General features: G+C 45.1%; 3 protein-coding genes across 3 annotated transcripts; 1 reads left to right on the plus strand and 2 right to left on the minus strand.

Moving 5' to 3' along the window:
- Positions 1–1189: 1189 nt before the first annotated feature.
- On the plus strand, positions 1190–5430 carry FOMMEDRAFT_141524 (actin cytoskeleton organization protein). The gene is made up of 18 exons (XM_007267855.1): positions 1190–1243; positions 1323–1408; positions 1461–1599; positions 1668–2166; positions 2216–2409; positions 2485–2639; positions 2695–2926; positions 3011–3121; positions 3259–3440; positions 3504–3551; positions 3605–3761; positions 3827–3924; positions 3991–4173; positions 4233–4512; positions 4567–4649; positions 4699–4773; positions 4833–4985; positions 5046–5430. The coding sequence occupies exons 1-18, from the start codon at positions 1201–1203 to the stop codon at positions 5157–5159; spliced, it is 2832 nt and encodes a 943-aa protein (XP_007267917.1). The 5' UTR covers positions 1190–1200; the 3' UTR covers positions 5160–5430.
- A 260-nt stretch (positions 5431–5690) lies between these two features.
- Positions 5691–7325, minus strand: FOMMEDRAFT_147454 (uncharacterized protein; the record flags this gene model as incomplete). The annotated part of the gene is made up of 6 exons (XM_007267856.1): positions 5691–5985; positions 6064–6503; positions 6568–6655; positions 6768–7048; positions 7104–7149; positions 7225–7325. 6 exons carry the CDS (start codon positions 7323–7325, stop codon positions 5691–5693), a joined length of 1251 nt encoding a protein of 416 aa, XP_007267918.1.
- Positions 7326–7636: 311 nt separating this feature from the next.
- Positions 7637–9034, minus strand: FOMMEDRAFT_141525 (short-chain dehydrogenase/reductase SDR). The gene is made up of 4 exons (XM_007267857.1): positions 8590–9034; positions 8289–8518; positions 8086–8207; positions 7637–8016 (listed from the first exon to the last, which is right to left on the minus strand). The coding sequence occupies exons 1-4, from the start codon at positions 8927–8929 to the stop codon at positions 7959–7961; spliced, it is 750 nt and encodes a 249-aa protein (XP_007267919.1). The 5' UTR covers positions 8930–9034; the 3' UTR covers positions 7637–7958.
- Positions 9035–14311: the final 5277 nt, after the last annotated feature.

Here is a 14311-nt window from a genome sequence, read left to right on the forward strand (position 1 = left end):
TATTTTAAAAATGGTGAGGAACGTACGGAACATGAGTTGAAGTGCGAAGCTGCGCTGAGGGCGAGGATGGCGAGATTTAGGAAGAGGGAATATGAGGATAGAGAGGGTCGCGAGCAAGTGAGACAGTTCAGATACAGAAAGGGATGGGCGATTCATTAAGCTGTCTTGAAAGCTTTGAAGGACCTGCAGTGGCTAGATACATAGCATATGGCACATATGTAGTTTGCAATAAACTCCGCCTTTGAGCACTTAAATTTTCTCCAGAGCGCGCGAGTCCACACAGGTCGAGTAATTTATCCTTTAAGATCCTTGAGTTCCTGTCGAGATGTAAACACATAGTGATCTTTGTCACACATGTGGTGAAGACATGAGAAGACAAGAGAATCGACGTCGCTGCTCATACTGCTGAATCTCGCAAGCAAGGCCGACATTGCGCCCTGGAACTACAGTACCAGTAATCACCCTCGGAGTTCCGTCCTTGGCCGCACCTTCGATGATTCTGCTCTTCTTCTCTACTTCATGTCTCCGCGTTTCGGGGTTAAGAACAATTTGACGTAGCTTCTTGAGCCGTAAAACTGGATCAAACTCAGTAATAACCTTGATGTATAAAACATAGGACCCAGGCGTGACTGGCAATCTGGGTCGTAAGTTGTCGTATTTGTTGTATTTCAAAACAAGTACGGAACTAAGTGCCTTTCAGCAAATCTTGAGTCAGCGTTTGACCAGCTTTCCGACGGGGTAGCCACCGGTGGTGATTATGCGGATCGTTAAGACCAATGAGACTACAGAGTTCCTTTGAGCAATAACGAGAGGACAAGTAGTGGTTCAGCATGAAGCAAGTAAATAAGTCCAAGAACAAAGGCTCTTCAAAGGGAACTCTCAAGACATTTCGAGAAATAGCTCATTATAGACTTGCAAAATAGCTCAGCTGCGAGTGGATAGACACAAAAGAGCTCAGCAAATCGGCGCTTCACGGGACAGAGAGGAGGGGCGAAGTCGGGGTTAGTCGGGTCCAGCCAATAGACGCATTTCCTGACATAAGCAGAATTTGCCACGCGACAGGATCTAACTTTTTGGACGCAGGCTCGGGTGTGTACAAACGGAACTCCCCTTCTTCACTCTCCTACCCGCACTTTGCACTCTCTCCCAACCAACATTCTTTCCAAGCTTCGTGCTGGCTCTCGTTCCCTTGTCTCCTTGATGAACCACGTGCTGCTCGAGCGTCAAATTCGCCCAATTTATGGTTAGCTACGCGTCACGTTCTCTTTCGCGTCGAACGTCATACTTCTGCTCACGAATGAAATAAAACAATGACCTCGCAGATGCCGTCGACTCGGGATCAAATAAGTTAGCAGTGCAGCAATGTAACAAGCTCTTGAAAAAGTTTCCTTCATTGGATATTGTCAAAGTGAGCTCGGTACATGCAAAAAGTATGGCCGCACGTGCTAACGAAAACACAGGCCTTGAAAGCACTTGCCATCGTACGTCTAAATAAGGTTGAGGAATGTCTCCCTATCTGCGATGAAGTCCTTGCAAATAAACCGACGGACTTGGATACGTTGAACGTCATGATGCTCGTTTTACGAGCTCTAGGGAGACGTAAGGCTCATCACTTCTGCCGTGTGCCCGCTTAGCTTACCGGAACCCCGACGTTCTCCCGCTCCTAGATTCTGACCTTGTCACGATGTATGACGAAGCGTATCGTGCTCAGCCTGGAAACGAGGAACTTGGCGCTCAAGACTTTTTCGCAAATGTACGCACAGGGAACTGGAAAGCATCTCAACAAATTGCACAGCGTCTGCATAAGTCATTTGCAGCATCTAGTGGGGATCGTTATTTGTATTGGTCTGTGCTAGCAGCAACACTGCAGGCGAATGACAGTACTACACCCCCTCCAATGCGTCCAATGCTGCAGAAGCTAGCGCACCGGCTACTTCAGGGTGTTGAGATACCTCCCCATGCATCAGCGGATCGCTTGCACGTACACCTAAGTGTTCTCAAGTCTCTCGAGATGTATGATAATGCGGCTGCTTTAGTGGATACTATGGAGGGTAAGGCATTAGCAAAAACAAGCCTTATTGTCGATGAGGTGCGGCGTGAGCTCGTGCGCGCACGGAAAGACTTCAAAGCCGAAGGGGAATGGGCGCGAGAGAAACTAGCCAATGAGTATGCTATTAATTTTAGTCACTGGGCCAACGCGCTGATTATAATGTAGGGATCGTAATTGGCTCGAATTTCTTGCTGTTATTGAAGCTGCATTTGTGGAACCGACCGAAACGATTATGACGGAAACTCGTGAACTATTCCGTAAACTCGCGGAGTCTGACGGTCTGAGAGATCGCGGTGCTTTGCTTGCGTCTTTGGAATTTGAACGTCGAGCACGGGAACAGAACCTCGGTCATGATTTTGGTGCGTTTCACCGCCGCGTCACATCCGAATATTATTAGTTCTCTCGTACTAAGTCTTCCGACATATCATTTTAAGAATTGGAAACTGGCATTATGGGGCTCATTAAAACATACTTCGAGCGATTTGGAGATAAGCCATCCTGTTTTGAGGACCTGAGGCCGTATGTCGCATTGGAGGGTGAAGAGCTCTCAAAATTATCTTCATATCTCGACTCTCAGGACTGTCAAGTTGTAAGCTGTTTATACTACGCTATGCCGTTTCACCTTTCCCTGAGTTTGTTACTAGGATACAGCGGTCAATGCACAGCGTTCAATAAACATTTGCAAGCTGCAACGGTTCATTCTGCCGTCGGCAGAAATAACTGTCGAGAAAGAGACTGCTCGTGCATTAGAGTATCTACGAACTTACATAGACGCTCTTCCACTTGGAAAGGAGCTTCCGAGTACGGAACTTCAGCCTGCGGATGACCTCGCCCTTCTTGCTGCACAGGCCTTTGTTAACTCGTGGAAGCTGGACGGTAAGTGAACTTCCTAATAAATGAGCGCTAGGAGTCATTCTTAATTAATATCCGAATTGGTGTATTTTGATGTGGTATGGGCAGGTAATGTGAGTTGGCTGTACACGGCGGCTTCTGTTCTCGAATATGCGGCGCAACGTAGCAAGAACAGCTATCTCATCCGATTACATCTCGTTCGCATTCACCGCCTCCTATGTACGTACTGGTTCTCTTCACATAGCTATTGCAACCCCATAAAGCTAACTGAGCGCACTTACCTCCTGACTGCGTTTCTCCAATTATGAACTTCAATCTTTATGGAACATGATTAACTCCTATCAAACGTGCCACAGCCGCGTCTTCCCTTGCTCTGCAGCACTATCGCGCAATGCGCGTCAAGCAAATCCAGACCGATACTCTGTCACACTTCCTACTAGCACGGGCGTCAACATATTCGCTTGCTGCGGCTGGTGACCTGACACTTACTACGGAGTGCGTAGAAGCGAGCAATATCTACGCTTCTAATTCACAGGATGTATGTGTCTCGCTCACAAAGTACGCAAATTACACCGATATTGAATTAGTTTGAAATTTGCAGACTTCAGAATTCATCGTGCGGGCGTTTGCTCAGGAGAAGTATTCCCAGGTCAGTGTGACGAAGCTTACCTTCTTATAAATCATTTAAATATGGCGTTACAGATTCCTGATCTGATCGACTTTGAGGAACGCCTAGACAACTCTTTGCAAAGAGATCTGGTAAAGATTGAACATGTTCGGATGCGACTCGCACATGAGGGTCTTTCGCAAGACCTCGTCGATATGGAACTTATCGAGCTGAAGTTCATCTTTGATCGAAGTATGTGTAATTCTGATAAGCTCGTAGCAATAGGAACTAATACAGACATATTTCACTCAACATAGCACACCATGATAATCGCGATTTTGATGTCCTCCCGAACTATCAGCCACGCGGACAACCGACATTCAACGACCAGACACTGCTGATCAATTCACCAGGCGTGAGTGCAACCCTTGTTTTCATGTTGTTGTGAGCCTCCACGTCTTTACTGACTCATTTTGTTCAGCTAGGCTGGCTCACGACGTTCCTACGTATCTACATCCGTATTTTCCTTCTCGCGAGTGACATCGATGACACCGTCGAGGAGAAGCTGCTCATTGGTGATCGACCAAAAGTCGCAGATATCCCAGAGAACAAAATCCCGCTGCGGGAGCGCATCCACTTACGAAAGGAAGAAGAGCTGAACGAGGTTTGAATTTTATTCACGACCGTTTCCTTGCGTATGATTATAATGATTTCACTACGCAGTTATCCACTGATGAACGTTCACTTTTCGAATACGTCTCAGCATTATGCGACTGGCTAACACCTTACCACAACCATGCTCGTCCGCCACCGGAGACCGTCCTTGCGGAAGCTACGAAAGCTCAAGAGCAACAGCGCAACGGAAAGGCCGCGGCGACTTCCAAAGCAGCGAGGGCTTCGCCTAACGGGTCGCCATCGCCGCCGACGAATGGACAGAAGAAGGTCTGCGAGGAGCCTCCACCTGTGAAGGATGCACCAGAGACTGTCATTGGCCACTTTGACGGTACATTTCCACGACCGAATGACTATAACGCTCACTCTGACCCGTTACCTGTAGCTATGGCTGCTCGATTTAAAGTGCTTATTGGAGAAAAGCATCTTCCTTGGGAGGCACTCCATGTTGCTACACTCACTCAGGAGGTACCACTGCCATTTCGTGCTTGATGGCTGTTTGCTAATGCTCCGTCAGGCGGCACTTATGCTTGCCCTTGTATCACTCCGCTTTAAGACTCCTGCTGTCGTAAAGCAAAACAAACTCGGTGCAGTGAGTGATTCTGACAACCGTATGTCGACACTCACGCGCTCATGTGTAATAATATGCAGTTAACCACGAGCCTGAGAACGCTTCGTCAAAAAGCTGTATCGGCACTCAAGGAGATGTCAGCAGAGCTGACGAAGATAGGTGCTCACGAGGGTACTGCTGAGGCTCGGCGTGCGTTCGTAACTGCTTGCAAGCTAATTCAGGACTATCCCGGAGTGCGTTTTTCCTTTTGCTTTGTTTTGGTTCGAGTTTTTTATCTTATGGCTCCTTCCTAGTTCGATAACGATGCCCTCGTGGATATCGCCAAGCGTGTCTGCGACTCACGTAAGCGCGTTATTGAGGGCGTAGCAAAGGGTATCACGAAGGTGGCAACGACTCATCTGCAGTAAAAATACTTCACGAATCATGATTTCTCGTCTGCTTATGCCAACGTCATTACTCTTTGTTTGTCTCGCGAACTTGCTTTGCACAACAAATTCGTGACAGTGTTATGACTTATAGATGCCTGTTGCCCCTGCTGATGTCACGTCCAGTTCAAGCCCAACCAATTAATCCCCTCTCAAACTTCTTTTATCTTCGTCTATCATTCATACATTAGCATACAACATATCGATCTATTGCTGTTTCAATCTCTGACACTCATGCTCAAATTCATTGTACTAGATAGATGCAATGACACCTTCCTTCTCTCTACTCATTGACAGATCTGTGAAGCTGGTTGCTCCGTTTAGGCTTAAGGTTAGGCTAAGGCTCGATGTAGCGGCGATATCATCGAGTCGTCAAACGTAGGGAACGTCGAAATACAGCTCATCGATGGTCGTGTGGATATGGCCATTCTCGATGAGGTCGTCCAACATTGCACTTCAATGATAGCAACTCAGCCATTTAATTTTCAACCAGACCAATGAGAAAACATCCTTTTACCTGATCTCAGAAGCAGTGATACCCTTTTCAAGTCTTCTAACCACACGAACCAACTCGGAGACGTGTAGACCAAACCAGTCTTCTTCGCCTTCGGCCCATATTTGGTCACGCCTCTGCTGGATGTGAAGGATGACTACGCGTTGGACATTCGTCAAACCCGACAGTGGGTCTGTATTGGCTTGAGGCTGAGATTGTGCACGAGGCGGTTGTACTTGTGGTACGGCGTCTGGAGATGCGGCAGAGTGATCTGCCGGAGTAAGATGTAATTTCTTGAGTGTTCCTTCAACATTCCTGGAAAACAAAATTGAATAACGAATTGTACATCAGAATATGATGCCTTGACCTTTGGACATAAAAGTGAAGACTTACTTCAACTCCTTGTCTGTGCCTTCCGTGCACGGAACATTGTCTACCTCAGTCTCTGTCTGTGTTTCCAAGGCGGCTTGAGATTGAGTCCGAGTAGAAGTACAAACTGGTGTCGGATTTGTCTCATCATCCTCTTCCTTGCTTGTGTTGGAATTGGAGTCGTCTGTAGACATGACCTCTGCCTTCTGTTTCACATCATGGTCTTCGTCTTCATCAGAGCTGCTATCCTCGATCGAAACCGGGTTATCGTCCGCATACTCGACCTCGTCGTCCGAAGATTCGTCTGACTGTGAAATTTCTGGTGGCTCTTGAGGTGGTTGCTCCTCTTCTTCCTCGTCTTTCGAAGCTGTGTCTCTGTTTCCTGGCTCGGAAGATGGGTTTTCTTGAGCAGCTGCCTGTTCCCTTTCGTCATCTTCCATACTTGACAGTGATTTCTTACATTCCTATATAGTTGAAGAGAATGAAATTATCTGGCAAGTGAGAATAGTGAGGAAGACCTTGTCATACCATATAAGCAATTGCACATTCGAAGAAATGGTAGAATATCTGATGTGGATCCTCAACACGAGAAATCCCGCGGGTTTTAATCGAGTTTCTGAACTTGGGTGTAATGCGAATTCCCCCGAATACACATATGTACTTTTTTTCTCTAGTCAAGGCAAACGAGAAAGTTAGGCATCTGTCTCCGATGAAGTGTATACACGTACTCAATCTTCCCCTCATCCTTCATACACTTAAATGCAGTCAAGAGGCCTCTTTCGTCTTCAAACACAACAGCTGAAAGGCTTCTAGTACTACTAGTAGTTCCATCTTCAATTTCGAGCACTGCGTAGGTTTCTTCAACTCTAATGCTTTGGACGTTGCCTACACAGTAGACACAGCCAAGCTTCCGCCCGTCTAGAGTGATATCAGCTCCATCATAGAGCTGGGAAGCATTCAGGATCTGTTTGACAGTAAGAGGAGTAGCAGTTTTCTTCCATTCGATTTGCTATGTCGTGCATCGGACCGTTTGGTTGGCTGAAGGAACATTGCAAGGAGCGTACCTGCGTATTGGTTTGAGCATCTGACACTGTGATTGTCATCAATAATCTAGCCAAGAACACAAGTTCAAGTTAATACTTGACACGTACTCTTTCAAATGGACACAGACAACTTCAGGGATACCTGGCTATCGATGTGCACACATATTTGTAGCCGTACAAAGAAGACAGGGTCAGCCCGCAGTTGAGAACACTAGTCCATTTCACAATGTTAATTTTCACCATCAGAAACGGAAAGGGGCGACAACTGCGCGATGAGCAATGAGCAGTCTAACGCTAGTGCCACTTGTTCTGAGACCCCCGATAAACTCTGAGGACAAAACTGCATGCCGGATCCGGATTTTAAACTTTTTTAGCTAATATGGTTGGTCAGCGAAAAGCAACGTGCAGCCAGTGGTAGATGGGCAAGTTCCAAGAACAGATATTACGCCTTTGTTTCATTGCTTGTTAATGGAGGCACAGAGTCGAAATACTCAAACAGGTGTTTCAAACTGTTTGCGATGTCAAACTTGTAATATGACATAAGCAAAGTTGCACAATGTATACTCAAACAGGAATCGCAATTAACTAATTCGACATGCATGAGATAACTACCAATGACAAAACATCAAACATCCAAATAGGGCGCCGAAGGGGAAAAAAATCTAGGTGTCGCAGCTAGCTCCATCCGTGTAATCGATACATACACGAAAGCGCCAAAGTATTACTCATAACTAATTTAAAGGGGTGGAAGGCGCCGTTCCGCAGACGCAGGACGCCTTCCGCAGAAACGACCACGATTCGTGATATATGCATCGTGGCCTTACTCATCGAAAGATATTCATCAAAGGATATGTGAAATAAGAAAAAAAGGTCCAATCAAACTAATTTAGCTCCTCCGTCCACTTCGATGCGCTGTCCAGTTATATAACCGCATCTGTGTAAAGCGATCATAGTCAGTTCGGGCTCGGAGAGTACTACGCGAGGAACAGCATTGTATGCTCACTTCATTAGAAATATGTAAGCCTCAGCGATCTCGTCTGGGTCGGCGACGTGTTGCACTAAGAGATTTTTCGCTGTGTCTTCTAAAATCTTGTTCTTGGCTTCTGGAGCATGTCCGTCCCAAAGCTACATAATGCCATAGAAAATAAAATGTTTATTATTAGCTTGGGGCGGGAGAAGATTGATGAAGGAGAGACAAAGACAAACCTCCGTCTTAACTAAACCGGGGCTGACGACGTTTACGCGGATAGGGGCAAGGTCTACAGCAAGACCTCGAATTAACGAGTCGACAGCACCAAAAACTCCTGCCATGAGGGACCATCCTTTTCGGGGCCTAGAGATTGCTCCACCAATGGTTAAGGTAATCGATCCTCCTGGACGAATTCGAGCAACTTGAGCAGCTGCGAACGGGCCCCAAAATCGTGCATCGAACGAGTCTGATCAATACGGATGATTATATGCTACTTCAGTATTTCGCAAAGAATACCTGGAAAGACGGACGACGCACCTTTGTTCTCGTCCAGATCTATACGAGGAAATCCCAAACGAAGCCTATCGCCACTTCTCCATACTAAATGGTCTACTTCTCCTACTCTGGCGAATAGAGCTCGTATCGACGCGGAATCTTTCTCATCAACGATTTCACCCGTCAGCTTTCCCTGTACAGCAGCTCCGGTCGAGGGTAATTCCGTCGCCAGTCTAGTAATTGCCGCGCGGATTTTCTGCTGATTTGACGAGCCGATGATAACATGATCAGCTTGAGCGATGAGAGAAGCTTTCGCCACGGCGTATCCTATCCCAGAAGAGCCTCCGATAATGAGAATCGTCTTGCCTGCAAGGGTTGTCATGTCTTCTCGCTGTCCGTATCACCGTATCAACAAATTCAAGTACGCCTTTTGTGTTGCTGACTAAAAAGGAGAGACGGAACAAATATTGCCAGTAGTGGCACGAGGGAGGCCTCGAAAGAAGAAGACAGAGGCATGTCAAGTGGACTAGATGGTTTTAAGTGTGTGGGAAGATTGCAAATAGGTCATCAGCGGGTGCGGCTGATATGAGTAAACGAGAATATCGTCAGAGGCATCTTCGGCAGTATTCCATCCGATGAGCCCGCTTTGTCGACGATGCTGGGGTCAAATTGGCTGTGTTCGGCTAGTCATCTCTCAACCGATGTAGTCGTGGGAACAGCTTGGCTGTAATACCAAGCGGTAATAAGCAATCGTATGTGCTCTTTCCTCGCAGAACATTTAAGACAAATCAGATTAAAAACGTCAAGGATGACGCCTGAATTGACGATAGGAATACATTTCGATACTAGTACGAAACATGCCAGAAATAATATTCTTCTGATTGGTATCCAGGAATCAAAGACAAAGGTCAACCAAAGCATAATCAGTAACTTCTTGAAACAATCCTGTACTTTACATTGTGAAAAATCGGAATAGAGGCGTTAAATACGACAGTCGGATTGATGATGGGAATCACAATCTCATACTAATACGAAAGCATTGCAAAGACAATAGTCCCTGGTTGACATACAGAGTGACAGATAAATGAGAATTATCATGCACTAGACAAGCCATCCCGATCCTCGTTTGAGCCTGCCGCTGGGGCACCTGCGAGCAATTAGTAAAATCAAATGGAGCAGTGGCACGGTACGAATACCTTCGGCAAATTCTATGTCACTGACAGTCCTTGATCTGTCATTGGTTCCTCCGTTTACGCCCCTCTCGCCGGCCTCCTTCAGATTGATCAGGAGATGACTACCAAGGACACAAAGAAGGGCCGGTTTTCCTGCTACGTTCAGAAAGGTTGCGAGAATATCATTAATATGCAAAAATCGAGCACTAATCATCTTTGAAATGCAACAAAACACCACACTGCAATAATTTGAGCAAAATAATTTATGCACAAATGTTTGACTCACAAGAGATAATACAAGATTTGGCCTTGAATGAGAAACTTGACAAGGGAAAGACCTTTGAATCTGTGTGACATTTTCCAGGACTCTGCTGCCTTATAGAGGGCCAGGCAAAGTAAAACCATCCTATACACCACAGGTATACCCCTGTGCAATGTTAAAAGAAAGCAGAGCTGTGTAGAGTTGACACTCACCAAGAGCTAGTTTCTACTAGTAACTGTCTGTGTAGAGCATAACTGTAGATTACACATGCTTCAATACCTGGTACAAGAGTTGTAATGACAACTGAACCACTCTATGTCAGTCTATGCTTAACTCAATACAGAAAGTATATTAGTAGCCTCACTGTTTTCAAATTGGGTAAGGTAAATGATTATACTCAGACTAGCTCCTGCATTTACAGCAAGAAGTAATTTAAGACAGATTGAAAGTCTCTTGTCACAGAACTAGTGTACTTACTATTCTGGTATAATGCCAATACACGAATTTGGAACGGTAATCAATCAAGGAAAGCTAGATGCTGATGAGATCGTAGAGTAAGTGCTAGGCAACGCCAAGTTGCTTGAGAAACTCGCTCGGCGCATTGATCCTTATTGCGCGTCTTCATGGAACGATCTCAGCTCAATAAGTTGCAAGTTGTGGTTCTTCCGATCTGTTTTTCCGGACGTTCTATATCCGAGACAATGTTCAGCAGCTCTCACGAGGCGATAAGTCGTAATTGCGATGTGGTTCGCAATGGGCTTCAAAGGAAATTCGACTCTCATGCGAGCAGTATCAACGGGCCGGCGAGGTAGTATGGGAGGGATTCTGGGCCAATAATAGGACCATGGTCAGTAGCAATCCTAGCAGATAAGATTAGAAAATCATGCGATATGTTCGCATCGCAGATAAGAAGCTCCCAGCGCCTCCACGTCAACGAGTTCAGAGAACAGTATTCCAGTCGGAGTCAAAGAACAACACAATCCGGGTAATCAAGTCGGCACACGTTGACACGTAAGTGAAGCTCAGACCATCATCAATCAGAATCTCCTGGAAATCTCCTCAGTAGTCGGGGATTTGCTGGTCAGTCTGGGGCAGAAGAAGCTGAACGAGGTAGTTCAGTTGCATTAAAGATCCATATCGGAGGACGCGGTGCGATATTAGATCACATCCTCGGATATTGACCCTGCACCCATCCTCAAGGCTCGCGTCTTCTCTGAATTTGAGCCAACGTCGAAGTTTCTGCATGGGCATCTCTAGAGCCTTGTGGGCTAGACGGGGAGACGCGGTACTTAAGGCAGCATGCTTGCAGGACATCTATAGGACAATAAATTTAGGTACTCATCTGCGAGGTAGTAGGCAATATACATACGTGGTTTCCGAGGAGAGTCATCGGAGAGAGCACGCAGACATAGTGCTACGCAGCAGAGCAGAATTATCGTGTTGTCGTCGAAGGAAGACCGAGGATGTGGACAGAGTTGGTTAGCAATCGATCCCAGCATGAGCCATGTCCGATCGACGTGATCCGCCTCAAGGCAACCCCCGATTTTCCAATTTTGGTTTCCTCTCCTCACCATGTTCATCCATAAGTTCCCTGCGTATGCCACACCTGCACGTCTCTCGCACCGCGAGACCGAGATAAGGCAAAGCGGCTCCTTCCTAGGCGCTTGCGTACTTCCTTCATGATCTGATTTATCACAATCCCTCTTCGGGACTGCTTTGGCGAGCGACTGGCGATGCATGTTGACGCGAAGACGAGCTGCGTGGCACTCCGCACGTTAAGGACTCGCAGTGGACCTTGCACGCGTCCTGGAGAATGTCGTTACTCCTGGTCTATCGAACACTACCGTCATTAGTACTAGTGTCGAGATCTGTAACTTACCGCAAATATCGATAAATAACTTTGCTATTCCCTTTGCTATTCCCTTATCTCGTGCGAATGCATAGTTCTGGGACAGCATCCCATCAATCCAGATCAAATCTTTGACGAAACTGCAAAGTTCCTGTGCGCGACATATGGCTGAAGCGGATGAGGTTGCTGAGGCGTACTTGTTCTCATGAAGTAAGCTAGAATTATCTCCTCACGCACGATGCTCGGCATCACTTGGTGGTTGTAGGTGCGGCTACATTGTAGATCAAACGAATTGAGGCCGATGGCGGTTCTAGATTTGTCTGATTAAAAACATTGTAGCCTCGATCAGACAGATGTTCCACTGCTCCCAATACAAGGTTTATGCTTATTACGAGTGCTCACATGAACGCAAAATTTGTGTTAACGGATGATTCTGGGCTGGGAAGAGTAGTAGGTGGTTTTAATAAGTAAGTTTCTTTTTCACCGGTAAGAAACTGACTAGTGGACTCTGCACCACATTCTCGGAGACCTTTCCTGTCACGTCTGATGGTGTGGCATCTCTGAGCCGCTTAGCAGGTTCGCGCCAGGCCTGACTTTACTACAGTCCATTGTAAACAGAGTAGGGCTTTGGCATGAGATGTGTACTAAATGGTGAAAGTTTTCGATACATTGTTATTACTGTTTATCCCAACAATCTGAGTACTGTACATGATTTATTTGGCATCAAAAACTACTACGTGCCACTGGTCATGTATGAGTTAACGAGTATCTTAAACGTCCTCCCGACTGTATTCTTTGAACTTCTCTTTCATCTCCCCGACCAACTTCTCGTTTGCTGTCCTATCCGATTTGTTCCTCTTCTTTTGTTTCACCCACTGCCCCCGCCAAAAATTTAACTCTGCCTTTAACCGTGACGTTTCGCTGATCATTCCAGAAATGTCCTGCAGAACTTTATTCAGTTTAGGCACTTGTTCAGGTTCACATCGTCTTATCATTTCGTCAAGGCATTCCTTGAGATCGTTTGTGGTAGCATCGCCAAGCAGACTCCGAGTTATGTTATGACGAACTGCTCTTGCTTCACTCATCTTAAGCATAGTTTCGATTTGACGTATTAATGTATCTTCCCTCGATAGACGTTCAAGATACTTGTCTATACAGCCCAATATTCTGGTATATTCGCGTTCTGTGTCTGATCCACATTGTAGTACTCTATTCCTATCAGATGCTGACCTGTGATGTTGTGTTTCACTCATTGCCTGTCTTTCGATTACAGTCTCGTGTAGTGATTGTTCCGGAGATGAAGACCATCCTACCCTGCTTATATATGTTCATACATACAAGCTTTGCATGTCAGCAGACAAATGCAATAGTGGCAACAAGCAATGTGGCAATGACAAACTGAGAAAGAAGTGTGCACCCTTGAAACCTTGAGAGAATGATTTCTCGCACAAAGGTGTGGAGACTTCACGAATCTTGCTGGTTGCTTATGAGAAGGAGCCACCTGCATCGGGATGATGAGACAAAGGTAATTTTATAGCTTCCAGACCTATGTCAGGTCAGTCGTACAATCCAATAACCCAGGCCTAGAAACTTGCAGTACAGAAACAGCAATGGGATGTATAATCAGTATCAGACAAGCGGAATCATAGTAGTAACATTGATATACTGGTAATCGTATGGCATGCACTCGGAAACACTGTACTATCTCTACAGAGCTAATGAAAATAGAAAATAAAATGCCAGGAGTATAAATTTTAAATAGATACGTACTCATAGAAGCATGTACTTTGCACATACTGACAGCAGGCATTGGGTAGAGCCATATCCCCAAATCTTGTTCACCGGTACACATGCAAGGGCATGTGCAGATGCAAAAAGGAAGCGGGTACGCTTCAATAATTTAGAAAAAGTAACACTCTGATAACAGACTAAAATATTCCTTGATCATTCTTAGTTTATAAAAGCGGATACATCACGAAAAAGTCGCAACAAATGTATTTAATAATAGCAAAAGTAATCTAATAAAATGATTTCATAAGCATTATATTCTAAAATAATACTTATATTTTACTTGTAATGTAATTATAATGAATGTATATAAATGTAAGAAATATACAAAGTTTCTATTAAACTACAAACATGTTTTAGAGCAAGTAAGCTTACTAATAGTATTATTACAACATTACATGTGAGATACAAGCACTTAACTCTTATTATAATCTGCTAAAATTATATTATAAGTTATTTGTAACAATAGTTGATTGATTATAATAGTCATAAAAGTAATACATTATACTTGTAAGTTAATTACAATACTTCTAGTAAGATAATATGCAATTATATATATTAATATTGATAACAATCACTCTGTCAGACTTATAAAATAATTTGGTTTTACTTTTAAACAATATATCGAAGTGATTACATAATCGAGTACCGAAGATCGAGCGCATATAATGACGCACTTGCTCTCGTCACTCC

This window comes from Fomitiporia mediterranea, assembly GCF_000271605.1.
Source record: "Fomitiporia mediterranea MF3/22 unplaced genomic scaffold FOMMEscaffold_7, whole genome shotgun sequence".
Lineage (NCBI taxonomy): Eukaryota > Fungi > Basidiomycota > Agaricomycetes > Hymenochaetales > Hymenochaetaceae > Fomitiporia > Fomitiporia mediterranea.

Bases quoted from the DNA above. Each gene is read 5' to 3' on its own strand.
- FOMMEDRAFT_141524 (XM_007267855.1), top strand. From the start codon at position 1,201: ATGAACCACGTGCTGCTCGAGCGTCAAATTCGCCCAATTTATG. The intron at 2,927-3,010 runs GTAAGTGAACTT...TGGTATGGGCAG, and splicing joins TAACTCGTGGAAGCTGGACG to GTAATGTGAGTTGGCTGTAC. The intron at 4,513-4,566 runs GTACATTTCCAC...CGTTACCTGTAG, and splicing joins TGTCATTGGCCACTTTGACG to CTATGGCTGCTCGATTTAAA.
- FOMMEDRAFT_141525 (XM_007267857.1), bottom strand. From the start codon at position 8,929: ATGACAACCCTTGCAGGCAAGACGATTCTCATTATCGGAGGCTCTTCT. The intron at 8,519-8,589 runs GTGCGTCGTCCG...CGTATTGATCAG, and splicing joins AGATCTGGACGAGAACAAAG to ACTCGTTCGATGCACGATTT. The intron at 8,017-8,085 runs GTGAGCATACAA...CGCTTTACACAG, and splicing joins GCTTACATATTTCTAATGAA to ATGCGGTTATATAACTGGAC.